Source organism: Thermobia domestica, chromosome 17 (genome assembly GCF_964235325.1).
Source record: "Thermobia domestica chromosome 17, izTheDome1.hap1.1, whole genome shotgun sequence".
Lineage (NCBI taxonomy): Eukaryota > Metazoa > Arthropoda > Insecta > Zygentoma > Lepismatidae > Thermobia > Thermobia domestica.
In genome coordinates this window covers 23,176,621-23,197,541 of record NC_137470.1, presented here as the reverse complement: position 1 = coordinate 23,197,541, position 20,921 = coordinate 23,176,621, and the positions used below count along the sequence as shown (strand labels likewise).

Here is a 20,921-nt window from a genome sequence, read left to right as displayed (position 1 = left end):
ACGAATTGTATAACTTTCAGGAGAAACTTTACAAAACAAATTAGGTCACACAACTTGGATGTAACTCAATTACATCAGTCGATATTGGAAATTCAATTAGAAAATCGGGATTCGAAAAGCTTAATGAAAGCTAGTATTCCTTTGTAAAAAAAAAAGAAAAAAAAATCGACGGAAAACGTGAATTGAGGGATATATATATATATATATATATATATATATATATATATATATATATATATATATATATATATATATATATATATATATATATATATATATTCTAGATAAGGCACTCATTTTAAATATGTGGTTTAATAGATATATATGAAGAATTACCATTTAATGGGATTTCAATCAGCAAATAAACGAAATACTGAACACAAATGCAAGTTTATTTTCGCTATGAGTACCACAAAGTGCACGAAACTTTTCTGAACTTGAGGAACCAAAAGCAAGAAGGAAGAAGAAGCGATTGTAGGATGTTCTACTAAAATTGTATATACAAATTAATAAATACATTAATAAGTAAAAATTTAGAAGTTTAATTTTATTTTTTCAAAAACGTTGTATTGTATTGCACTAATAACCTTTCTGTAGCGGTACTAAGCCTCTAATAGCTGGTACAAACTTTGAAGGAATAACACAAAAACAAAGCACTGAGATCTGTTATTTCTATCCTTACGTATTTCATCGTCTTGTGCGTACTTCACAGACTATTAGCAATTGTACTAAACGAAGGTGTTCGGAAATAGAATACAGAAGAAGAAGATGGAATGCGATCATACATAAATTTTCCGGAATGGATATATTTATTATAGTCAAGACAGCGTGAAGCAGTAGCTTCCCTACTGAGCGTTGTTTACACCCAACATGATAAAAAAGCACTCCTACAGCGCTGACAAGGTCCTTGCTGTGTGGATTAATACAAAAGCAAAATTGACAGGTAATTTACCTGATTCCTCTCGTTGAGCTGTGAAGTCTCTTCCCTTTGACCAACAGAATGCGTCCCATTTCAAGAGAAACCCTGACGACTCAAACACACCTTGCAAAAGCTGAGAAATCACCGGCTTCTCAAATTTATCATATAATATATATATCAGGGGTAAAAGTGGATCTAAAAAGCTAGGGGGCGGTAGATAGCGGTATGACGTCAACCGTTCCCCCTCCTTCCTTTGCACATTGTATTTTTTTAGGAACTGGGGGAAGCCGTATATATTTTTTGGAGGTGGGAGGACGGCGTACCTCCGCGCTCCTCGTCACTTTTACCCCATATATATATATATATATATATATATATATATATATATATATATATATATATATATAATGTAAAATATGTTTAGTTGATTTCTTCATATTTTTTTAAGTAGAAATGAAATGAAATCTTTGAGCTTTACGTCCCATGTTCATGCCGGCTAGGATAAAGATTTGATGAGAAATTAATGGAATGGTGGAAAGTGGGAGGACACGGGACGGCGAAAACCCACGCACACGCTGTTAGTCCACAACAAAGTTCATTTGGCGCGAGCAGGGATCAAGCCAGAGACCCCATGGAACAGAGGTGAAAGCTTTACCACTGAGCCACCGCGGCCCACTTTGTTTTTTTCTTTTTCAGCTGAAAGTTCAATGTCCTGTTAAGACACCAATTTCATTGTTTAATTCTACAATACTTTTTTCTTTCTTTCTTTCCAAACAATCATTAGTAGCTAAGAGTTTAATGTGGAGAAGAAGCAGAAGCTAGGATTAGTGAAAACGAGAAAGAATCGCATTCCTTCGCATGACTCTAGAAGTAAAATGGCATTTTAAGCAGATACAAGGTCGAGATGTGCCTCCACATCTCAAGCACCTTCTGTTATAAGAGGATTAGGAAATGGGAAACTAGAAAGCATATATATGTATACTTATCTTTCCTTGTTCTTTCTAATACTTTCGTACAACTTCTGGACAAGTTTGGTTTGAAATTACATACTTAGCTGAAACTCCTCGTCAAAAATGATACGTATTGTCACTACAATTGCCATGGACGTGTAACATGAGTACAGTGATCAACTGTTTCTTTTCGTACAAATAAAAAGGTGTATTTGCTCACCTTTCTCAACATGCATCAACGTAATCCTTTCTTTAATGTATCTCTTCTTTTCGAGTTCTGTTGATGTTTACAAGAAGTCCATTCCCGGACTTCTATTGTGTTCTCGACCTAACTATATTATTACTATTACCATCTTAGACCCTGGATATGTTTAGCTTACGTAATGCAGGGTGCTACAATCACCATTAACACCAATTGTGTTGTGTTAATGCAGCATTTATAGGTTTCGAAGCTTATTTCTGACTTAACAGATAGCAGACACCCATCCAAAACCAGAAATAATGATAGCGCGAGTGAATGTGCCGACTTAGCAATATCCAGCTAAATTATAATTAGGTAGAATATACCGTGATGAATAAGGTTGGCATTAAATTAATATGATTATAACCAGCATTCATTATCGGTATTGTAATATTAATATTTATTAACTATCGCATTTCTTATGTTATACACCTATATAATTTGATTAGAAACTAAGACAGTATATTTACCTGTCATTCTTTTAAGCTTGAATTGTACTGTATAAAGAGAGATTAAGGTTGAGTTACATGCTATAGATATTCTTCCACCTAACTCCAACTTCTTAGATTGTGTCCCTATATTTCGTCTCTCAAATTCAATACACGCCAAAACCTCTTTAAAAGGCGTTTCAGATTAATGTTCATCCCAATTCTTTTTACGTGAAAGATACACGGTGGTTCAGTGGTAGGGTGCTTACATATTATGCGTAGGGTTGCTGGCTCGATCCTGTGCTAAGTAAGTTTGTGATGGTCAACATTGTGTCTGTGGGTTTTCTTCAGATACTCCAGTTTGCAAAATTGACTATTTGAAGTCAATTTTCTGAAGATTAAAGCAAAAGGATTTACCGAGAACAGACACTCAGCATTTTCAGGGAAATTCCTCATACACACCACAGATGCCTAAAGGCATTCAAAAAATTTAAATTTAATTGAAATGCACTCGTAGTTATTGGCGCAAACCCCGTCAGGAAATCCTCGATCCGGCCCTAACTACGTACACTGACAATATTAAAATATGTCTGAATACAAGCAGCTGATTAGAAAGTTATACGTATGTAAGCAGGCGCGCACCCAGAGTTTTTTTGGGAGTGGGGGATTTGTCCAAGATCCAACGGGGTCCAACAATACAATACACTATCTTTATGTCATAACGAACGTTTGTTACTCTACAGCAGAAAAAAAGTAAGTTATTTTTAAGTACTGATACCTATATTCTCATGAAAATGATAAAATTAGATTGTTATCAGAAAAGAAATAGATGATGAGTAAAGCCAAATCTTTAGTGGATATCAAGTATTTCTTTGCTAAACAATGTAGTTTTGTTAAGAAAATGTACAAATGTATGCCGAGTTAAGAAGTTTTGGGAGGTGTCCGTACCCAGTGGATCCACCCGTGGGTCCACCCCTGTATTTAAGCATAATCCTAGCTTTCTGGAGTATGTATACCTAGATAGCTAGCCTTAGTGCTTGCATGCATGCATTTCTGGGTGGTGCTTAAGATACGAACAGATAATTTTTCAATAATTATCCCACATCATGAGACAGTCGAGAAAATCCTTTCTTACAATTACGAAGTTATTATATTAGGTTCGAAAACTAGAAACAATGGTAATGAGACCAGAAGTACTGACCATATATCATCGAAGAGAGATCTTTTGGGGGTTGTAAGGCGAGGAACATTCGTTTAAATCTTTCTTTCCTACAAAATGTTAATGTTAAAAACTGAAATGTGTCCTTTCTCTTTTGAGTTTCCTTTCTCTTTCTTCATTTCTTTTTTATTATTATTTTACGTTTATATCCTGTAGAAACGTTTATGTCCTGTAGACTAATTCAGAAGGATGACTAACGAAAGCGAATCTTTGTGATATAATTGTTAGAATGATAATATGGAAGGGTAAGAAAAAAACCGAGCAAAACCCAGGATACGATTTTGTCTATCTCCCTGGGATCGTACAATGAATTTATCACTGTTCCATCATCCCTTCTTCTGAAATACAATCTTTAGTTTAACATTCTGCGGTTAAGTTTTGTAGGTTAAATGAATAATAAATAATCATGGAGGACTTGGATGTATGGAGTAAAATGTAACAAAAATGAGAAAACACCTAGAAAACCTAAGGGTTCTAACCAGAAGATCCATTGCTTTCAACTCAATTAATCGGGATACAAGCTCTACTACTGATTCAATTAATATTTATTATTGTTATTATTATTATTATTATTATTATTATTATTATTATTATTATTATTATTATTATTATTAATAATATTATTATTATTATTATTATTATTATTATTTACTGACGGTAGGTTATTTATTTCATATACAGGGTGTTTCAAAACTACACGGACAACGTTTGAGAGGTGATTCCTGACACCAAGACAAAACAAAAGTATAGACCAACCTGGGTGCACTGTTGCTTCCCAGCACCTTATTCGTAGCTCCTTTTTCTACTACTTTGTTGAAGTCCCCCGTTACCATGGTGTTGGCCTTCCCTCTTCCCTGCTGATGCATCGTGTCACTAATCTCATCATATATTACTTCTACTCCACTGTCATCATGGTTACTTGTTGGCATATACACTTGTATTATCATAATATAAACTGGTCTTGCACTTAGCTTTACAAATATCAAGCGGTCACTCCATCATTTCGATTTGGTTACCTTTCTTGTTACTTTGCTTCTTATTGCTATCACGATACCATTTTCGGCCTTAAAGCCACTCGGAGAAAATATTGTGTAATTTCCCAATACCACCTTACAATTTCCTGACTATCCCACTTCACTCAATCTCATTATGTTGATTTTACCTTTATCCGTTATAATTTTTAAACATTCAAGTTTACTCGCACGACCAAAAGTTCGCAAGGTTCCTATGTATTACTATTATTATTTCCTTCTCTGAAGATTTTTCCCGAGGTTGTGCTCAACTGGAAATCCGAACGGAAGACTACTCTATCTCTAGAAGGTTTTACCCTACGGAAGAGCTATCATTGAATTTATTTTTCTTCGTCATCTCTCCTGGAAAAAAATGATGCAGTAGTTATCTCATCATCGTGGCACTAATTTTATCAGTGACGTACATTTTGTGATTTTGCAAAAAAAAAAAAAAAAAAAAAATCACTGATTATGCAAAATATGCCTATAACAACGCTATAACAACTCTCCTCTGGTTAACGTGTATCTTTTCATACAAGAGTTACATATTGTTACGTGTCGTAACTATATATATAAAATAAAAAAATAACGAGAATAGTATTAGAGTTGCGTCTTAGTTTTCTTTTGTTAAAGGGTTAATCAGCGCCGCCAAGTGGTTGGTTGACGAACTATACCATCATGTATGTGAAAGATGTGTAAGGCCGCTTCATACTGAAGTTGGTGATAGCAAGGGTAAAATATATCTAGTGTAGAATTAGATACTAAACGAAATCCACATTATTACGACGAGTTTGAGCAGATTCTGTAATGAGTTGTGATATTTCGCTCTTCTTATTAATAGAAATTTGATTAAACTTTGATATAAGGTTGTTCTACGAATTAATACTAAATAGGAGGATAAAAAATGGATTTCTGTGACTCTGTGGACGTATAAATGGAAGGTGTAAGTCTCATTAGAAGCATATGTTTGTGGTGCATAAAGACTCCAGTGTTCAAGATTTGTTAAGTTTTGTACATTCGTTGGTTTATTTAATTCCTATAAAGATATATTCGTTCATAAGAGCTTATCATTTAACCCGAATGAAGAACTTAATGATATATTTCTTAATTATCATTTTTTTTTAATCTGTTATTTCGCGGCAAGTAAGTAATTTTCCAGGTGAAAGAAAGCTTTATGTCATATGGTCTCTGCAACATTCTGGTGAATTTAGTGAACTATTGTTTCTCTCTCTCTCTTCTTCAATTTCACAAGTTAATCAAACAAAACGTGGGGTGATTTCTCGGCTGGGATCACCTTACCCTATGCGACTGTCCATGCTTACTTCGGTAGGGTCACATGAGCACAGCGTAACACAAAATCACCAACTTCAGTATGTAATTGAAGTTGAGCAGAGAGCTGTGTATAGTTGTGTGTGAAGTGGAAGACATTTTTTGTGTAAGTAATGAAACTTACATTTTTCCCTCTCAGAAACTATTTAAATCGAATAAGTGGTTTAGTGAAAGGTAATTCAGAGGACATTTATTATGAGAGGCATTATAAGTAATAGAAGAGAGAAACGGTATTTATCTTTTTGTAGTTATATAGCGATAACCAGTCTCTTTTTCACTATGGAAAGTGTGCGTGGTTCGAACTGGAGTGATATGAATTCAAGTCAGAGCACCGTACCAGTTTAATTGTGTTTAAATCATTTCGAGAATGGAGACCATGGTCGGTTTAGATATAAAAATCCATTTCTAGAAAGAAATAATAGAACTTCTTCATCTTCTGAACATTCCTCGGAGTTACGTACTTTTTCTTTTTTAAATGAAAGCGATAGTGAATCGGAATCAGCTTCTAATGTTTGTGTTCACACTGAAAGAAATAACAGGTGTATTACGTCATTATCTGGGCAGAGCGAGTTGTTGGTTGAGCAAGGTCATGGACACGAAGGAAGGAGTGATAAGCTTGCTGTTGGAGCCGAGTCTGTTGGACAGTGCGTGACGAATCCATTTAAGTTAGTGAGTGAAGGTGAGAAAAAGGAAGAAAATCGTGGGTTTGGTGAAAAGTGGAAAGTAAATGCGTTTATGCCCTATAGTGTTAATATGGACAAAATTACAATTATGGCAGCTAATCAGAACTTCTTACATCAAGTGGATAGTATTCCCCATTGTGATGGAATGGACGATATGGTTACCTTTAAGTTCCTGTTGGCGGTGTATCGGATAATTCAGACTGGACAATACCCGAAGGAGGCAGTTTTTGTTAGTTCCTTGGGACGGACATCAGGTATGTTCTATAATGAATTTAGTAAACAAATGTTGCTTACTAATAATTGGAGTATTATATGCAAATCTCTGTTTGATCGTTTTGTGACTCCGTTAGGAAAACAACAAATTTTACGTCTTTATGTTCATTGTTTACAAGAGCCTAACGAAAATGTTATGGAGTATGTACAAAAGGTTATCGATAGTTATGTCGTTTGTACCGGAAGGACAGATCGAACAGCGATCCTTACGAATATAATGGAGGGTATGATACCCGCTCTTAAGTATGAATTGTTTAAATACGATACTCCAAATGACTTAGATACATTAATGAATGAAGTGCGAAAGTATGAAATACATTCCAGAAACCAACTTGTATACAATAGCATAATTAGGAATCAAACAGTGGGGGAGCAGAGGGAAGTCAATCCTAGCTTTCGCTCTAGTGTTACATATAGTTCAGTTCCAGATCTAAACAAACTGGGTGGTAGTTTTGCTAGGGTTAATATATCTTCAAAAGAAAGGGTTAGGCCCACTACTTCGAAGCCAAGACTCTAGAAGTAATTCTAAAAGGGGTGCTCAAATGTTATTGGGTACGAATAAACAGTGTAATAATAAGGATTTAGTAGCTTCTTTCGTTGAAGTATTTATACTAGGACAGCGTATTATTGGGGGGATAGATAGCTGCTCATCGGTGAGCTTACTCAATAAAGAATGTTTTGATGAGTGGAACCAGAAGCAAAGAAATCCTGTTAAGGTTCTGAAGGAGATGTTTACAGGTGTTGGAATTTCTGGTAAAGCCTTGACTCTTACGTCGTTTGTTTATATACCTTTAAAATTCAGCAATAAAGTTTATCGGCTGAAGTTCTTTTTAGTGGACCGACTAGAGCCGAAGTTTATTATTGGTATCGGTGAACTGAAATACTTGAATGCTCGTTTGGATTTAACATCAGATACGTTGTATTTAGGTCAAGAAGGCATTTCGGTGCCAATCCTATACTATAAACCTTCTCGTGGAAAATCTGTGAGTAATTTGCAGTCAACAAGTAGCAGTGCCGTAGGAGTTAAAAACCGAACTGACAATTGTGCATCCAACTCCCAGTTTTTAGCTAGACTATTTATGAAAATTCCGGATGTTGGCTTGGATGATTTCAGAGTCACCGAACGGTGTGCTCCGTCAGTGTCATTGAGTGACGTCATGATGTCCAGTCCAGACATTAATGTGACTGCTGTGAAAGGTGAAGGTTATGAAATTTCATATTTTGAGAACTCTCAGAATGGTAATCCACAATTTAATAAGAAGCGTTGTGAGAACGGTCAGGACATTCGTAAGTCGTTGTCGGAGTCGCCAGTGTCGGACTTAGAGGGTGAAGTGAAGTCGCGTTTTCGGGAGAAGATTTTTAACCACATAGAGTCTAGAGACATCAGAGGCGAGGGGCGTCGTGGTGTGCAGACCACTAATGCCAAGCGTCGTCCAGCGTCGGCGTCAAGGTGGAAGCAGCGTCGAAGTGGTAATAATCAGGCAGTTGTTTATGAAGATCAGCAAAGTAAATTGGAGTCGTTTTGGCCGGAGCATTCGATGGTTTTTCAATCGAGGCAGTGGCGTCGAGATAGCCCCGAGGGAGCGTCGCCGTCGTGGGATCGTCGTATACAATGTGCCCATACGTTAGTGACTCGTCCATTAGGTGAAAAGAAGATGTTTAGAGGATCAGAACAGAGTCAGGTAGGTAGTCCAAAGAGGCGTCGGAGAGGTTTCAGCCATAGGGGAACATCAGCGTCGGCGTCGGTAGATAATAATATTATGAGTGAGTTTAGCTTCCAAACCAGGGACAGTGATCTTGGTCTATCGATGGACTTAGGGTATAGTAAGGATCATCGGTTGATTTCAGAACGTCGGTTTGGCCGTTCATCGAGAGAGGCGTCGGCGTCATTAATCCAAGATCTTAGAGATGATTACTGCGGTGTGGTAACAGAAAATAAATCAAGTAATAAGACTATGTCTCTTCCCCAGAGGTTATATGGAAGAGGGTGGAGACGTAGGCGTCGAGACGGTATGAGTAATGATTTAGCGTCGGCGTCTAAAATTAGTAAAAACGAATTTTTGAATAGAGACTTCGAATTTTCTGATGAGGTTGTTTACGAACCTTGTTTGTTAAGACGCAGCAAACTTAATGCACCTAGTGATTTAGCGTCGAAGAGGGCGTCTAGTGATAGTAGTGTTATGGTTTATCCTTCTGAGCAAGGAAGGAATGATAAAAGTTTTCGGTCAGCTGGTTCATTGAGGAGACCAGGGCAGTCGTAGGAAGTGTTTGGTTGGGAAATTGTCTATGATTCGTCAGAAGTAACTTCGCCGTCGGTATCCAATCCTGTCACCAGTGTTGCCAACCTACGGAAGGAGGACATTCACGAGAGTGGTTTCCGAAATCCAATTGTACATTGGAAACCAATTGAAACTGTTTGTAGGAACTTAAACCAAGGTCGGTGTGAGGCGTCGCCGTCGGGCTATGCACATGCTCCCAGTGTTACATCCCAGGACCAGGATTTTAATGGAAGGAATTTTTATCCTTCAAGTGCACCACAGTCCATGGGAATGAGTGGGATGGTCATGGAACAGCGTCGGTGTGAGTCGTCGTCGTCGAAGGCTACGCGAGATTTCAGGGTTTCCATCCTAGACAGTGCGGATAATAGCTTCGTAGATGAGATACGGAAGAAGACTACAGATGTACAGCCCTTAGAGAAGTGTGGTCAACTACATTTGAGCCAGAGTTGCCCGGTGGCGTCGGTGGAGGATACCTGCAGTGTATCCAACTCAGAATTAGTGGAACTTAATCGTATAGCCATACCAGAGAAGAAACCGAGTGACTTTTTGCAAGAGACGTCGGAAAATGGAGAGTGGAGACTTGGTGCAATTGAAATGACAGTGCAGACTTCTCCGAATCTCAGTGAGGGGGCCTATAATATTATGTTGGGCCGAAATAAGAATTTTGGGCCCCATAGGAAATCCAATAATATGGATGGACTACTGGTATCATCATTGGAACATAAGGTGTTAGAGGTCCCACCGGTTCGTGGGCAAGAATCTTTGAAGTCTACAGACTTAGAGCAACTAGAAAGGAACTTGCGAGAATCTAAGATGAGTGGAGATTCAACTTCGTCATACCAGGTGGCTGGATTAGCGGAAGGTAGTCAGCCATTGGAGTCTTCGTGCGATCATCGGACATTGAAAGGTGTTCCATTACCCATTGATTGTCCTACCAGTATGGGTTCATTTCATGATTCAGGTTTAGGAAGTGCTAATCGGAATAGTTTAAACTATTTTATAGCTGGTCCTGTTGAGATCAGTTGTGTGTCTGGAGGGAGTCAATCACAATCAAGAAGTCGAATACAGGTGGAATCAGAGGCGGCCCTAGTCTCTAATGGATGTCGTGTACAGCCAGGTGTACCTTCCATCTTCAGCGATTCCCAACATGGGTTAGGCCTACCCATGGTCAACAGTAGCGGCTTTTCCAATTCCAATATGGATGCCACAGGGGTAGAGGTGCCCTTAATTTGCAGTGGAGGTCGAGATGATCCAGTCCATGTCCCAGTGTGCAGTAATGATTCTAGCGGTCCAGGAGTATCGACGGGAAATACTGATGAGCATGTTACTTCATTTTGGAAGGAATGGTTCCAGTGGTCCAATAGGAGAGGGAGATAGTGGTCACTATCCAGATGCTGAGGATGCGGTCAACTTCCAGAGTCAGCGAGTTTCTCCTGGAGATTCCAAGCAAGGAGCTGCATGGAGTGCTGAGAACTTACGCATGAACTTCCAGTCACGGGAGGAAGAAGTTCATACTGTTCCTGTTCAAGTGGATCCTGAATTTGCTGAGTTGGATCCAAACTTGCAAAGGTACGTAGAAAATTTGGTTAAGAAATTTCCTAATGTGTTTTGCGATCGTGTAGGTCAGATTAAGAGCTTTGAATACACCATACTTCTTAAGGATTATGTTCCCATCAGGAAAAAAGCTTATCCTCTCTCTAGAGCAGACCAGAGGGAGTTAGATAAAATTCTTGATAATCTGATAGAACAAAATATAATTCAGAAAAGTCAAAGACAGTGGGCTTTTCCGTGTTTTTTGGTAGGCAATAAAACGGGGGATAAGAGATTGGTAATTAATTATCAAGATTTGAATAAGAAACTCTGTATCAATGCGCAGTATACGCCAAGGATAAAGATGTATTAGCGAGTTTATCTAAAGGAACTATTTATAGCCACCTTGATGTACAAAAAGCATACTGGAATTTAAAACTTTCGCTGGAATCTACTCAGTACACAGCATTTTTAACCCATAGAGGCTTATTTGAATTTAAATTTCTTCCTTTTGGGTTAACTACCAGATCTTATATGTTATCCAAGGTTTTGACGGAACTGTTATATCCATTGAAGAATGAAGGAGTGGAATGGTTCTTTGATGACGTTTGTTGCATTTCCACGGATATTGAATCTCATAAGCATCTTTTAGAGAAGGTGTTGGAAAAATTTGACGAAGTGGGTATAACTTTATCTGTGAAGAAGACTAACTTGTTTCGCAAGAGGATTTCATATTTAGGGTATGAAATAGAAGGAGGAAATATGTATTTAGACCCTTCTAGGCTAGAAGTGATCAAGAAATTACCAGCACCGAAAAATAGAAAAGGGTTAATATCATTGGTTAGTTTTCTCCAATATCATAGTAAGTTCATCCCTCAATTCCATGAAGTCATAGAACCTATGACTCGCCTTCGTTCACCACGGCAGGAGTATTATTGGGGTGCCGAACAGCAAAAGGCCTTGGAGGATATTAAGGAATTTTTTGAGAGTCATGTGATCTTAAAACTTCCGGATTTGGATAAGAAGTTTATAGTCAGCGCAGATGCCAGTTTAAAATCCTTAGGCGGCTGTATTGAGCAGGAGGATGACCAAGGTATGAAGCGTCCAATTGCATTCTTTTCCAGGAAACTGAAGCCTTATGATAAAAATAAGCCCATATTTGTTTTGGAGCTATTAGCGGCTATCGAAACAATGGAACGGTTTAGAACGTACCTGCATTAGAAATTCGAATTGCGAGTAGATCATATGGGACTAGTCTATGCGATGCGTAACCTGCGGAGAGTTAAGAAATATGGTAGCTTGCTATATCGTTTATTTGCCTTTGATTTTGAAGTTAAGTCAGTCTCCACGAATATGAATATCTCCGCGGATTTCCTTTCGAGGTTATATGATACTGAAAATTTTGAATCAATGCATTTGGAACCTACATATGAAGAAGAAATGACAAACATGTGTATTTTTAATATGTGGGCAATGCCTTTTGCTAGTTAATCAGTGCAAGAGCATCAGAAGATGGACCCTTTATTAAGATCAATCATCGACAAAATAAGGCGGAAGGAATCAGTTGATGGTTATAAAATGGTACAAGGGATTTTGTGTAAGAAGACGAAGGCGCATAGTAATCCATACAAGATCTGTTTACCCAAGAAGTTAGCTCCAAATATTATTGAGTATTATCATTCTTCTATTTTGCCCGGAAGTCACCTTGGGTTGGGCAAAACGATAGGAAAGGTGTCCTCAAGATATTCATGGGAGGGGATGATGGACCAAATTAAGGATTATGTGTTATCGTGCGACTTGTGTCAGAAGAACAAAAGTAGTAACAAGAAGCCTATGGGTCAATTGATTGCGAGCTATGCTACGGTAGTGAATGGGTTATGGCACACAGATGTCCTTGGACCAATGCCAGATACAAGGTCGGGAAGATATTGTATGATTGTAGTTGATTCATTTTCCAAAATGGTGTTTCTGGAACCTTTCAAGAATCTATCTAGCCAGACCTTGATAAATAAATTATACAAACTGATGTGTCGCAGAGGGTTTCCGTTTGCAATTGGGCACGATAATCATTCAGTTTACACGTCTGCTAAATTTAGGGATTTCCTGTTTAGTAATGGAATCAAGGATGTGCGTATATCCCCTTATCATGCTGCTTCTAATCCGGGGGAGAGATATATACGTACTGTAAAGGATAGTCTGAAGATATCCTTCGGAAACAAGCAGAATCAATGGGATCGAGGATTACGCGAGATTGAATTTTCGATAAATAATGCCCAATATGCAGAAACTAAATGTACTCCGATGGAAATGGTATTTTCCTATAACGTTTGTGATCCGTTGGATGTAAAATGGAATGTGCCCAGTGCCGATGTGATGAAGAAAGATCCTCAATTGGTAGTAAAAGCCTTGGAGAATTTAGAACTATCCTGGCGAAGGAAGAAGAAGCAATATAATAAACGTAGGTTATCTACTTCATATCAAGTGGGGGATAAGGTTTTGTTGAAAGCACAAGTCAAGTCGTCGCTAGCACATAAAGTCACCAAGTCATTATCTAGCCGTTGGACTGATCCGTATGAAATTATACGATTCTTAACTCAGAGTACAATAGAAGTTAAAAATGTAAATGATTCTCGTGATGTAAGGAAATCTCATGTGTCATTAACGAAGAAGTATCGCGAGTTAAGACAGTAATTTCAACTTTATGGAATGTTTGGGAAGCTAAGGATGAGATTGTAAATAATTTTAGAATGTTAAATAAAATGTCGACATTTTTAATATGTAAATACTGTAAAGTATATATATATATATATATATATATATATATACAAGTTATTAACAGCTGTTTCTATTTGCAGATCTGTATATGTGATAAAGGATACGATTATGAATGCGCATTATTGTCGGGATCGATCCAATGTTTTGTAAATTTGGTACCTATTGAATTGTCATCGGATGAATAAAATGGTGATGTTTGAAGACAGCCTTCCAGGAAAATAAAAAAAAGCAAGAAAAACGAAAATTTTTGTTCTGTAACTTGAATATTTATGATAACTAAACATAAATAAAATTTAATAAGTCTTCAACCACCATTCCAATCTCGATCAAATTTTCAACCTATATGAAGTACAAACCAGAGATGGTTTTCCTCATATCATTTTGATGGTGTAACTAAAGGAAGAGGGAAGGACTGTAACATTTAAAAGAGAACGAAAAATGACCAATATCAGTATCGAATCTATAATTATTGGAGTCGCTGAGATGAACAGTGACACATCTGATGCCGTTTAAATCTAAATTCAGCCCGCAACATGGAGGAGGGGAAGACATATAAAAATGATCAAAATAACCAATATAATTGTGGAATTCATAGTTTTCCGGCTGCCATCAAGGAGAAGGCATACTTTGGTAAGTGAACTTCGGGGACACTTTTTGCGAGGCGGTAGTGTACATTTAAAGAGTTAATATTACAAACTGGAAGAGCGCAATGGGCAAAAATGACGGAGAAAAAAACATCTTAAAGTTTTCTACTCGCCATATATATCGTACGACGCGCAAATTTGTCAAGTGACTCCGTGGCAGAGTGAGAAGAATCAGCGACTCAAGTGCAAAGGGTTCGATTCTCCTTCGGGTCAATCATTTTTTCTTGTTTTTTGCTTCAACCAATAAAGTAGGCATTTGTAACTATAAGTAAAATATTAATTCACAATATCTTTATAATGAATAAAACAATAGAAATTTTCAATCACTTGTAAATTCTTTTGATGTTCCATGTTAACTAGGGACAATATTTAATCTCTTCCGTAAATATTATTGTTACTGCAGTCGTTGTGTAAAAATGTTCTTGAAGCTTCGTGTCTACATCTGTTGATAGTGTGATTATTACAAAGGAAAGGAGGGGGACTTCTGCTTTGGTTATAGAAACATCCAGTATTAGCAAAGGGGATTTCCTCCCTCAACTCCTTTTTAATCCATTAGTGCACAGCGTCCGATAAATAGGACGCGTGCTTTTATTCATTTTTGTACGTTTCCAGCTATTTTATTATCTGTAGTTCGTGATTCTACTATCTATTCTTCCTACGTTTTCAGTGGCTAACTCGATAACATTGATTGTCTGTACTTCATTTGTCGAAGAATAAAACATGTCGGAGAGACAGTGTGCTGTTTCACGTATGGCTTTACTTTTTACATATAAATAAATATACAGGTGTTCGTAACTAAATTTTGTATAAAAATTAAAGTAAAGATATCAACATTTATTACTAACTACATATTTAGTTATGATTTCCATTAGCACGAGATAGGTGAGATGTAAACTTTAGGCGTCCGATTTATCGGACGCTGTGCATGAGGGACATTTTGCGTTCAGTACAAGCTCAATTTTTGACTAGGTAATACACATTGTTTGTTTTAAATTTTGCTTGTATTGAGTCTATGTTTAATTTCAGAACCACTTTACAATAATTGCGTTGTATTTTTTTTAAAAAAATGAGTATCTACTATTACGTAGGAATAACGCAATTACTTCTAATTATTAAATGTTTATGTAACGTAAAATACTGTGTAACATCATTTGAACAACGATGCCCAACGAGTCACTGATGCGGATCTTTTATACAAGCTGAAACCATATGTAGGCAAGCTTTCGTCTTAGTTCCAAAAACATTGTGGACTTGAGGAAATAATTTCAATTGACGAAAATATGATACTTATGCAAAACAATTTATAAGAGGAAAGCCGCTTGGGGTACCAAAACTTGATCATTTGTACCAGTTCAGGTTATATGATGTGTTTCCAATTGAATAGAGGAAAAGAAAAAGAAATAGACTATCAGTATGGACTGAATGGGAGTCTCGTATCATATTTGCTAACTTCAGCAAGCATTCCAAGTAATGCTAGGTATAAAATATTCTTCGGCAATTACTTTACTTCCATAGATATAATGAATTGTCTAAGTAATATGGGTATTCGTGCAAAAGGTACAATTCAGCAAGGATGAATTAGCAACCGCTAACTAAAGGGACATCCGCAAGTATTTTTATGAATATTTATTTTAATATGTATTTCTATTGTTACTTGTCTTGTATGATCTTTTTATGAAAGTCCCTCCCGAAATTTACAGAGAAATCGGCGCAAGAATTTGACTGTCGTAACCATAATACAACTCGTGATATCAGTATATTTACGGAATAGATTAAATTTTCTTGTTAGTTAACATAGAATATTGAAAGATTTTAGAAGGGATTTTAAAATTTCTATTGTTTATTCATTATAAACATATGGTGAATTAATATTTTATTTATAGTTTCAAATGGTTACTTAATTAGTTGAAGCAAAAACAAAACAAGGATTAAATCGAAAGCGAACCGAACCCGTGTCCTTTGCATATCAGTTGCACACTTTAGTCCCTCTGCCACGCTGTAATTTGATAAGTTTACGCGTCGAACAGCATATGTGGCTAGCAGAAAGCTTTTGAAGACGGTTTTTCTCCCTTATTTTGCCCATTGCGCTCTCCCAATTTGTAATATTAACTCTTTAAATGTGCACTCATCCTTGCAAAAAATGGATAAGAAGTTCACTTACCAAAGTCTGCCTTCTCCTTGTGAGATGAACAATGACACTGAAGATGCCACGCTCAGCAACATGGGAAGGGAAAGGGTTATATAAAATTCATCAAAAATGACCGATATCAAAAAGCTCTTTAGTAATAGTAAAAAGTGAGTAGTAGAAAATGGATCGATCTGGCTCAGTTTTAGCCAACTCACAAGCCCCTGGGAAAATGACCACCATGCACCGTGAGCCCACGGTCTTTTACGACCTCCATTTTAGGGGTGAATATGTTCCCTTTTATGACCACTTTTTAGGGGGTGAATTCGTTCTCTTTTACGAGCACATTTAAAGGGGTGAACTCATTCCCTTTTATGAGCATATTTTCCAACCCCTATGAACAAACAGCAGAACATCAGACTACGTAACATAACGAACACACAGAAGATCAGATAATACGTAACATTTCAAGGGTGTACTCGTTCCCTTTTCCAACCCCTATTTTAACATAGCACATAGCACAGCTAATAAAAGAACATGGTTTATTTCAGAAATTACACTGAGACTACGTAACACACAACATCCTCCATTTTCAACCCCTACGAACACATAACACTACGTAACACACAACAGAACAGATAACAGATAAGAATATGAAACATAGAAGGGGTGTGTACCCTTATTTTAACATAGCAGAAAGTACACTGAGACTATGAACAGATAATACTTAACATAGCAAGGGTGTATTCATTCTCCAACCCTTACGAACACACAGAAGATCAGATAATACGTAACATTTCAAGGGTGAACTCGTTCCCTTTTCCAACCCCTATTTTAACATAGCAGATAGCACAGCTAATAAAAGAACATGGCTTATTTTAACATAGCAGGCCTCCATTTTAAGGGTGAACTCGTTCTCTTTTATGAGCATATTTTTCAACCCCTATTTTAACATAACAGAAATGACATAAGAATACGTAACATAGCAGGGCGAACTCGTTCCCTTTTCCAACCCTTATTTTAACATAACAGAGAATACACTGAGACTATGAACACAGCACAACAGATAATACATAGCACAGTTAATAAAAGAACATGGCTTATTTTTCAACCCTTCTTTTAACATAGCAGGCCTCCATTTTAAGGGTGAACTCGTTCTCTTTTATGAGCATATTTTTCAACCCCTATTTTAACATAACAGAAATGACATAAGCATATCCTCAAACTACTGACCATCGTGAACGAAGATCAAACTCGAAAACGAAACAACATATCGAGGTGCTGTTTCCACATTTAGCAATTGGTCATCAAAAAAGTACTGACCATCAAGGTCAAAAATTAAAACTCGAAAACGGAGCCACATTTAGTAATTGGTCATCAGGTACTACATGTTCCAAAATAGTGGCCATCGAGGTCAAAGGTCAACATACTTAAAACCTAATAACTCGAAAATGGATCCACATATTGAGATGGTGTTTCCACATTGAGTAATAGGTCATCAGGTACCACAAGTTCCAAAATAGTGGTCATCGAGGTCAAAGGTCAAAATACTTGAAACCCAATAACTCGAAAACGAAGCAACGTATTGAGGTGGTGTTTCCACATTGAGTAATAGGTCATCAGGTACCACAAGTTCCAGAATAGTGGTCATCGAGGTCAAAGGTCAAAATACTTAAAACCCAATAACTCGAAAACGAAGCAACGTATTGAGGTGGTGTTTCCACATTGAGTAATAGGTCATCAGGTACCACAAGTTCCAAAATAGTGGTCATCGAGGTCAAAGGTCAAAATACTTAAAACCCAATAACTCGAAAACGAAGCAACGTATTGAGGTGCTGTTTCCACATTTGGTAATTGGTTATCAACTACTACAAGTTCCAAAATAATGACCATCGAGGTCAAAGGTCAAAATACTTAAAACCTAATAACACGAAAACTGAGCCACATATTGAGATACTGTTTCCAAATCTAGTAACTGGTCATCATCTACTACAAGTTCCAAAATAATGACCATCGAGGTCAAAGGTCAACATACTTAAAACCTAATAACACGAAAACGGAGCCAAGTAGTGAGGTGCTGTTTCCAAATCTAGTAACTGGTCATCAGGTACTACAAGTTTCAAAATAATGATCATCGAGGTCAAAGGTCAACATACTTAAAACCTAATGACTCGAAAACTGAGCAAAATATTGAGGTGCTGTTTCCACATTTAGTAATCGGTCACCAAAGACCACATGTCTCAAAAGTGTCAACCATCGAGGTCAAACTCGAAAACGGAGCCAAATATTGAGGTGGTGTTTCCACATTTAGTAATAGTTCATCAATCACTGCAAGTTCCAAAATAATGACTATCGAGAGCTTGTAAACGGAGCAACGGATAAATTTTGTACAAAGCAGAAAAAGTGAAGGAGGAATAAATTTGAGTGGCCTATTGAATTTTGTACCAACGAGAAATGCCATTTTAACTAGCTGAGAATTATATGTCTTCTTGTACTAATTAAATAAACGAAGGAATATTGTACCAATGAAAAATGCCATTTTTTCTAGACCATGTTCTAATATTTAAACAAACGAAGGGGTGAATTTGAGTGACCTATTCAATTTTGCACCAATGAGAAATAACGGCGTATTTTAAATCATTTTGTACTATTTAAATAAACAAACAATCGGATAAATTTAACCGGCTCAGAAGTGTACTATTTAAACAAACGAAGGTCTCTTGAGTGAGTGAGATTTCCAATTTTGTAGCAAGAAGGACTATTTTCTAACTCAGATACTCAAATTTGGATGGAGTGTTTAGTTTTGTACGAACCAGAAAAATTAGATTGGATTATTTCCTTAGGTACCAACTGGAAAAAGTGAAGGGCCATTATTCAAATAAACGAAGGAATAGAGTATTTAGTTTTTTACAGGGCAAAAGGGAGTGAAGAATTAATAAAATTTGAACGGAATATTTTCTTTTGTACCAACTGGAATGTTCTATTTTTGTATCAATCAGAAAAAAACGAAGAAGAGCCATTTTAACAAGTTCATAATTTCTGTAACGAAATAATAATTTCGATGTTCTACTTTTTATACCAACGAGAAAAAATGAACTAGCTGAATATTTAAATATACGAAAGAATAAATTTAAGTGACCTATTCAATTTTGTACTACTCAAATAAACAATGGAGTATTTAGTTTTGCACCATTTTGGAGTATTCAAATAAACAAAGGAATTATAACTTGTGTCAACTCTAAAATTAATTAAACGAAGTAATGCATTTGAAAAACCGAAGTTGAGTATTTTATACCATTTTGTATTATTTCAACAAACAAAGGATCATTTTATATCATTTTAAACTAGTCTAATAAACGAAGGCATAAATATGATTGAGCTATTTAATTTTGTATCAACCAAATGATTTTCACGAAAGAACAAAATTGTACTAATCAGGAAAAGCGAAGAAGACCCATTTTAACTAACTGAGAATTTCTGTACCTTTTTTGTACTATTTAAACAAACGATGGAATAAATTTAAGTGACATATTCAATTTTGTTCCAATGAGAAAAGGCATTTAACTGGCTCAGAATTTGAGTTGTCTATTTAGTTTTGTACCAACCTAAGAAGAAGGGCGAAGAAGGACTATTTTATAATTTTACTACTCAAATAAGCAATGGAGTATTTAGTTTTGTACCACCGAGAAAAACAAAGAAATTGCACCAATTTGGAGTATTCAAATTAACAAAGGACTTATAATTTATGTCAACTCTAAAAACGGCCATTTTGTATTATTTCAACAAACAAAAGAAAAAGCAAAAAGGACCATTTTAAACTATTTAAATAAACGAAGGCATAAACATGAGTGAGACCAGAGAAAAACCGAAGAAGGTCCATTTTAACTAACTGAGAATTTCTGTACCTTTTTGTACTATTTAAACAAACGATGGGATAAATTTGAGTGACCTGTTTTTTCTACTAACCAGAAAAACCGAAGAAGGTACCTTTATACTAGCTCAATGAACGAAAGAACAAATTTGAGTGTTCTACTTTCTATACCAAACAAAGAAGAACCATTTTGTACTAATCAAATAAACGAAAGACCAATTTAACTAGCTCAGAATTTATATACGTTTTGTACCAGCGTGAAATGTCTTTTTAACCAGCTCAGTAGTATTCAAATAAACAAAAAACCGAAGAAGGATCATTTTAACTGTTCAGAATTTCTGTACTTTTGTGCCATTCAAACAAATGAAAAAAAAACAAGCAGGAAAAGAAAAGAATTTGTACTGACCAGGAAAGGCGAAGAAGGATTTAAATAAACGAAGGAATAAATTTGAGTGATCTATTCAATTTTATACCAATCAGAAGAAAAGCAAAGAAGGGCCATTTTAACTAGTTGAGTATTTTTGTGCTACACAAATCAACAAATGAATAAATTTGAGTGACCTATTCAATTTGGTATCAACAAGAAATACCATTTTAAATAACTCAGCATTTTATATCTTTTTGTGCTATTTAAACAAACTAAGA

General features: G+C 36.4%; 1 protein-coding gene across 1 annotated transcript; it reads left to right on the top strand.

The window, feature by feature from the left end:
- The first annotated feature begins 870 nt into the window (after positions 1–870).
- On the top strand, positions 871–13,842 carry LOC145673958 (uncharacterized). Its single transcript, XM_081743778.1, has 4 exons — positions 871–943; positions 5,401–5,499; positions 6,506–7,033; positions 13,717–13,842. The coding sequence occupies exons 1-4, from the start codon at positions 871–873 to the stop codon at positions 13,728–13,730; spliced, it is 714 nt and encodes a 237-aa protein (XP_081599904.1). The 3' UTR covers positions 13,731–13,842.
- Positions 13,843–20,921: the final 7,079 nt, after the last annotated feature.

Coding starts and splice junctions, on each gene's coding strand:
- LOC145673958 (XM_081743778.1), top strand. CDS start 871: ATGATAAAAAAGCACTCCTACAGCGCTGACAAGGTCCTTGCTGTGTGG. Junction 944..5,400: donor TACAAAAGCAAAATTGACAG/GTAATTTACCTG, acceptor CTTTTGTTAAAG/GGTTAATCAGCGCCGCCAAG. Junction 5,500..6,505: donor TGAAGTTGGTGATAGCAAGG/GTAAAATATATC, acceptor ATCCATTTCTAG/AAAGAAATAATAGAACTTCT.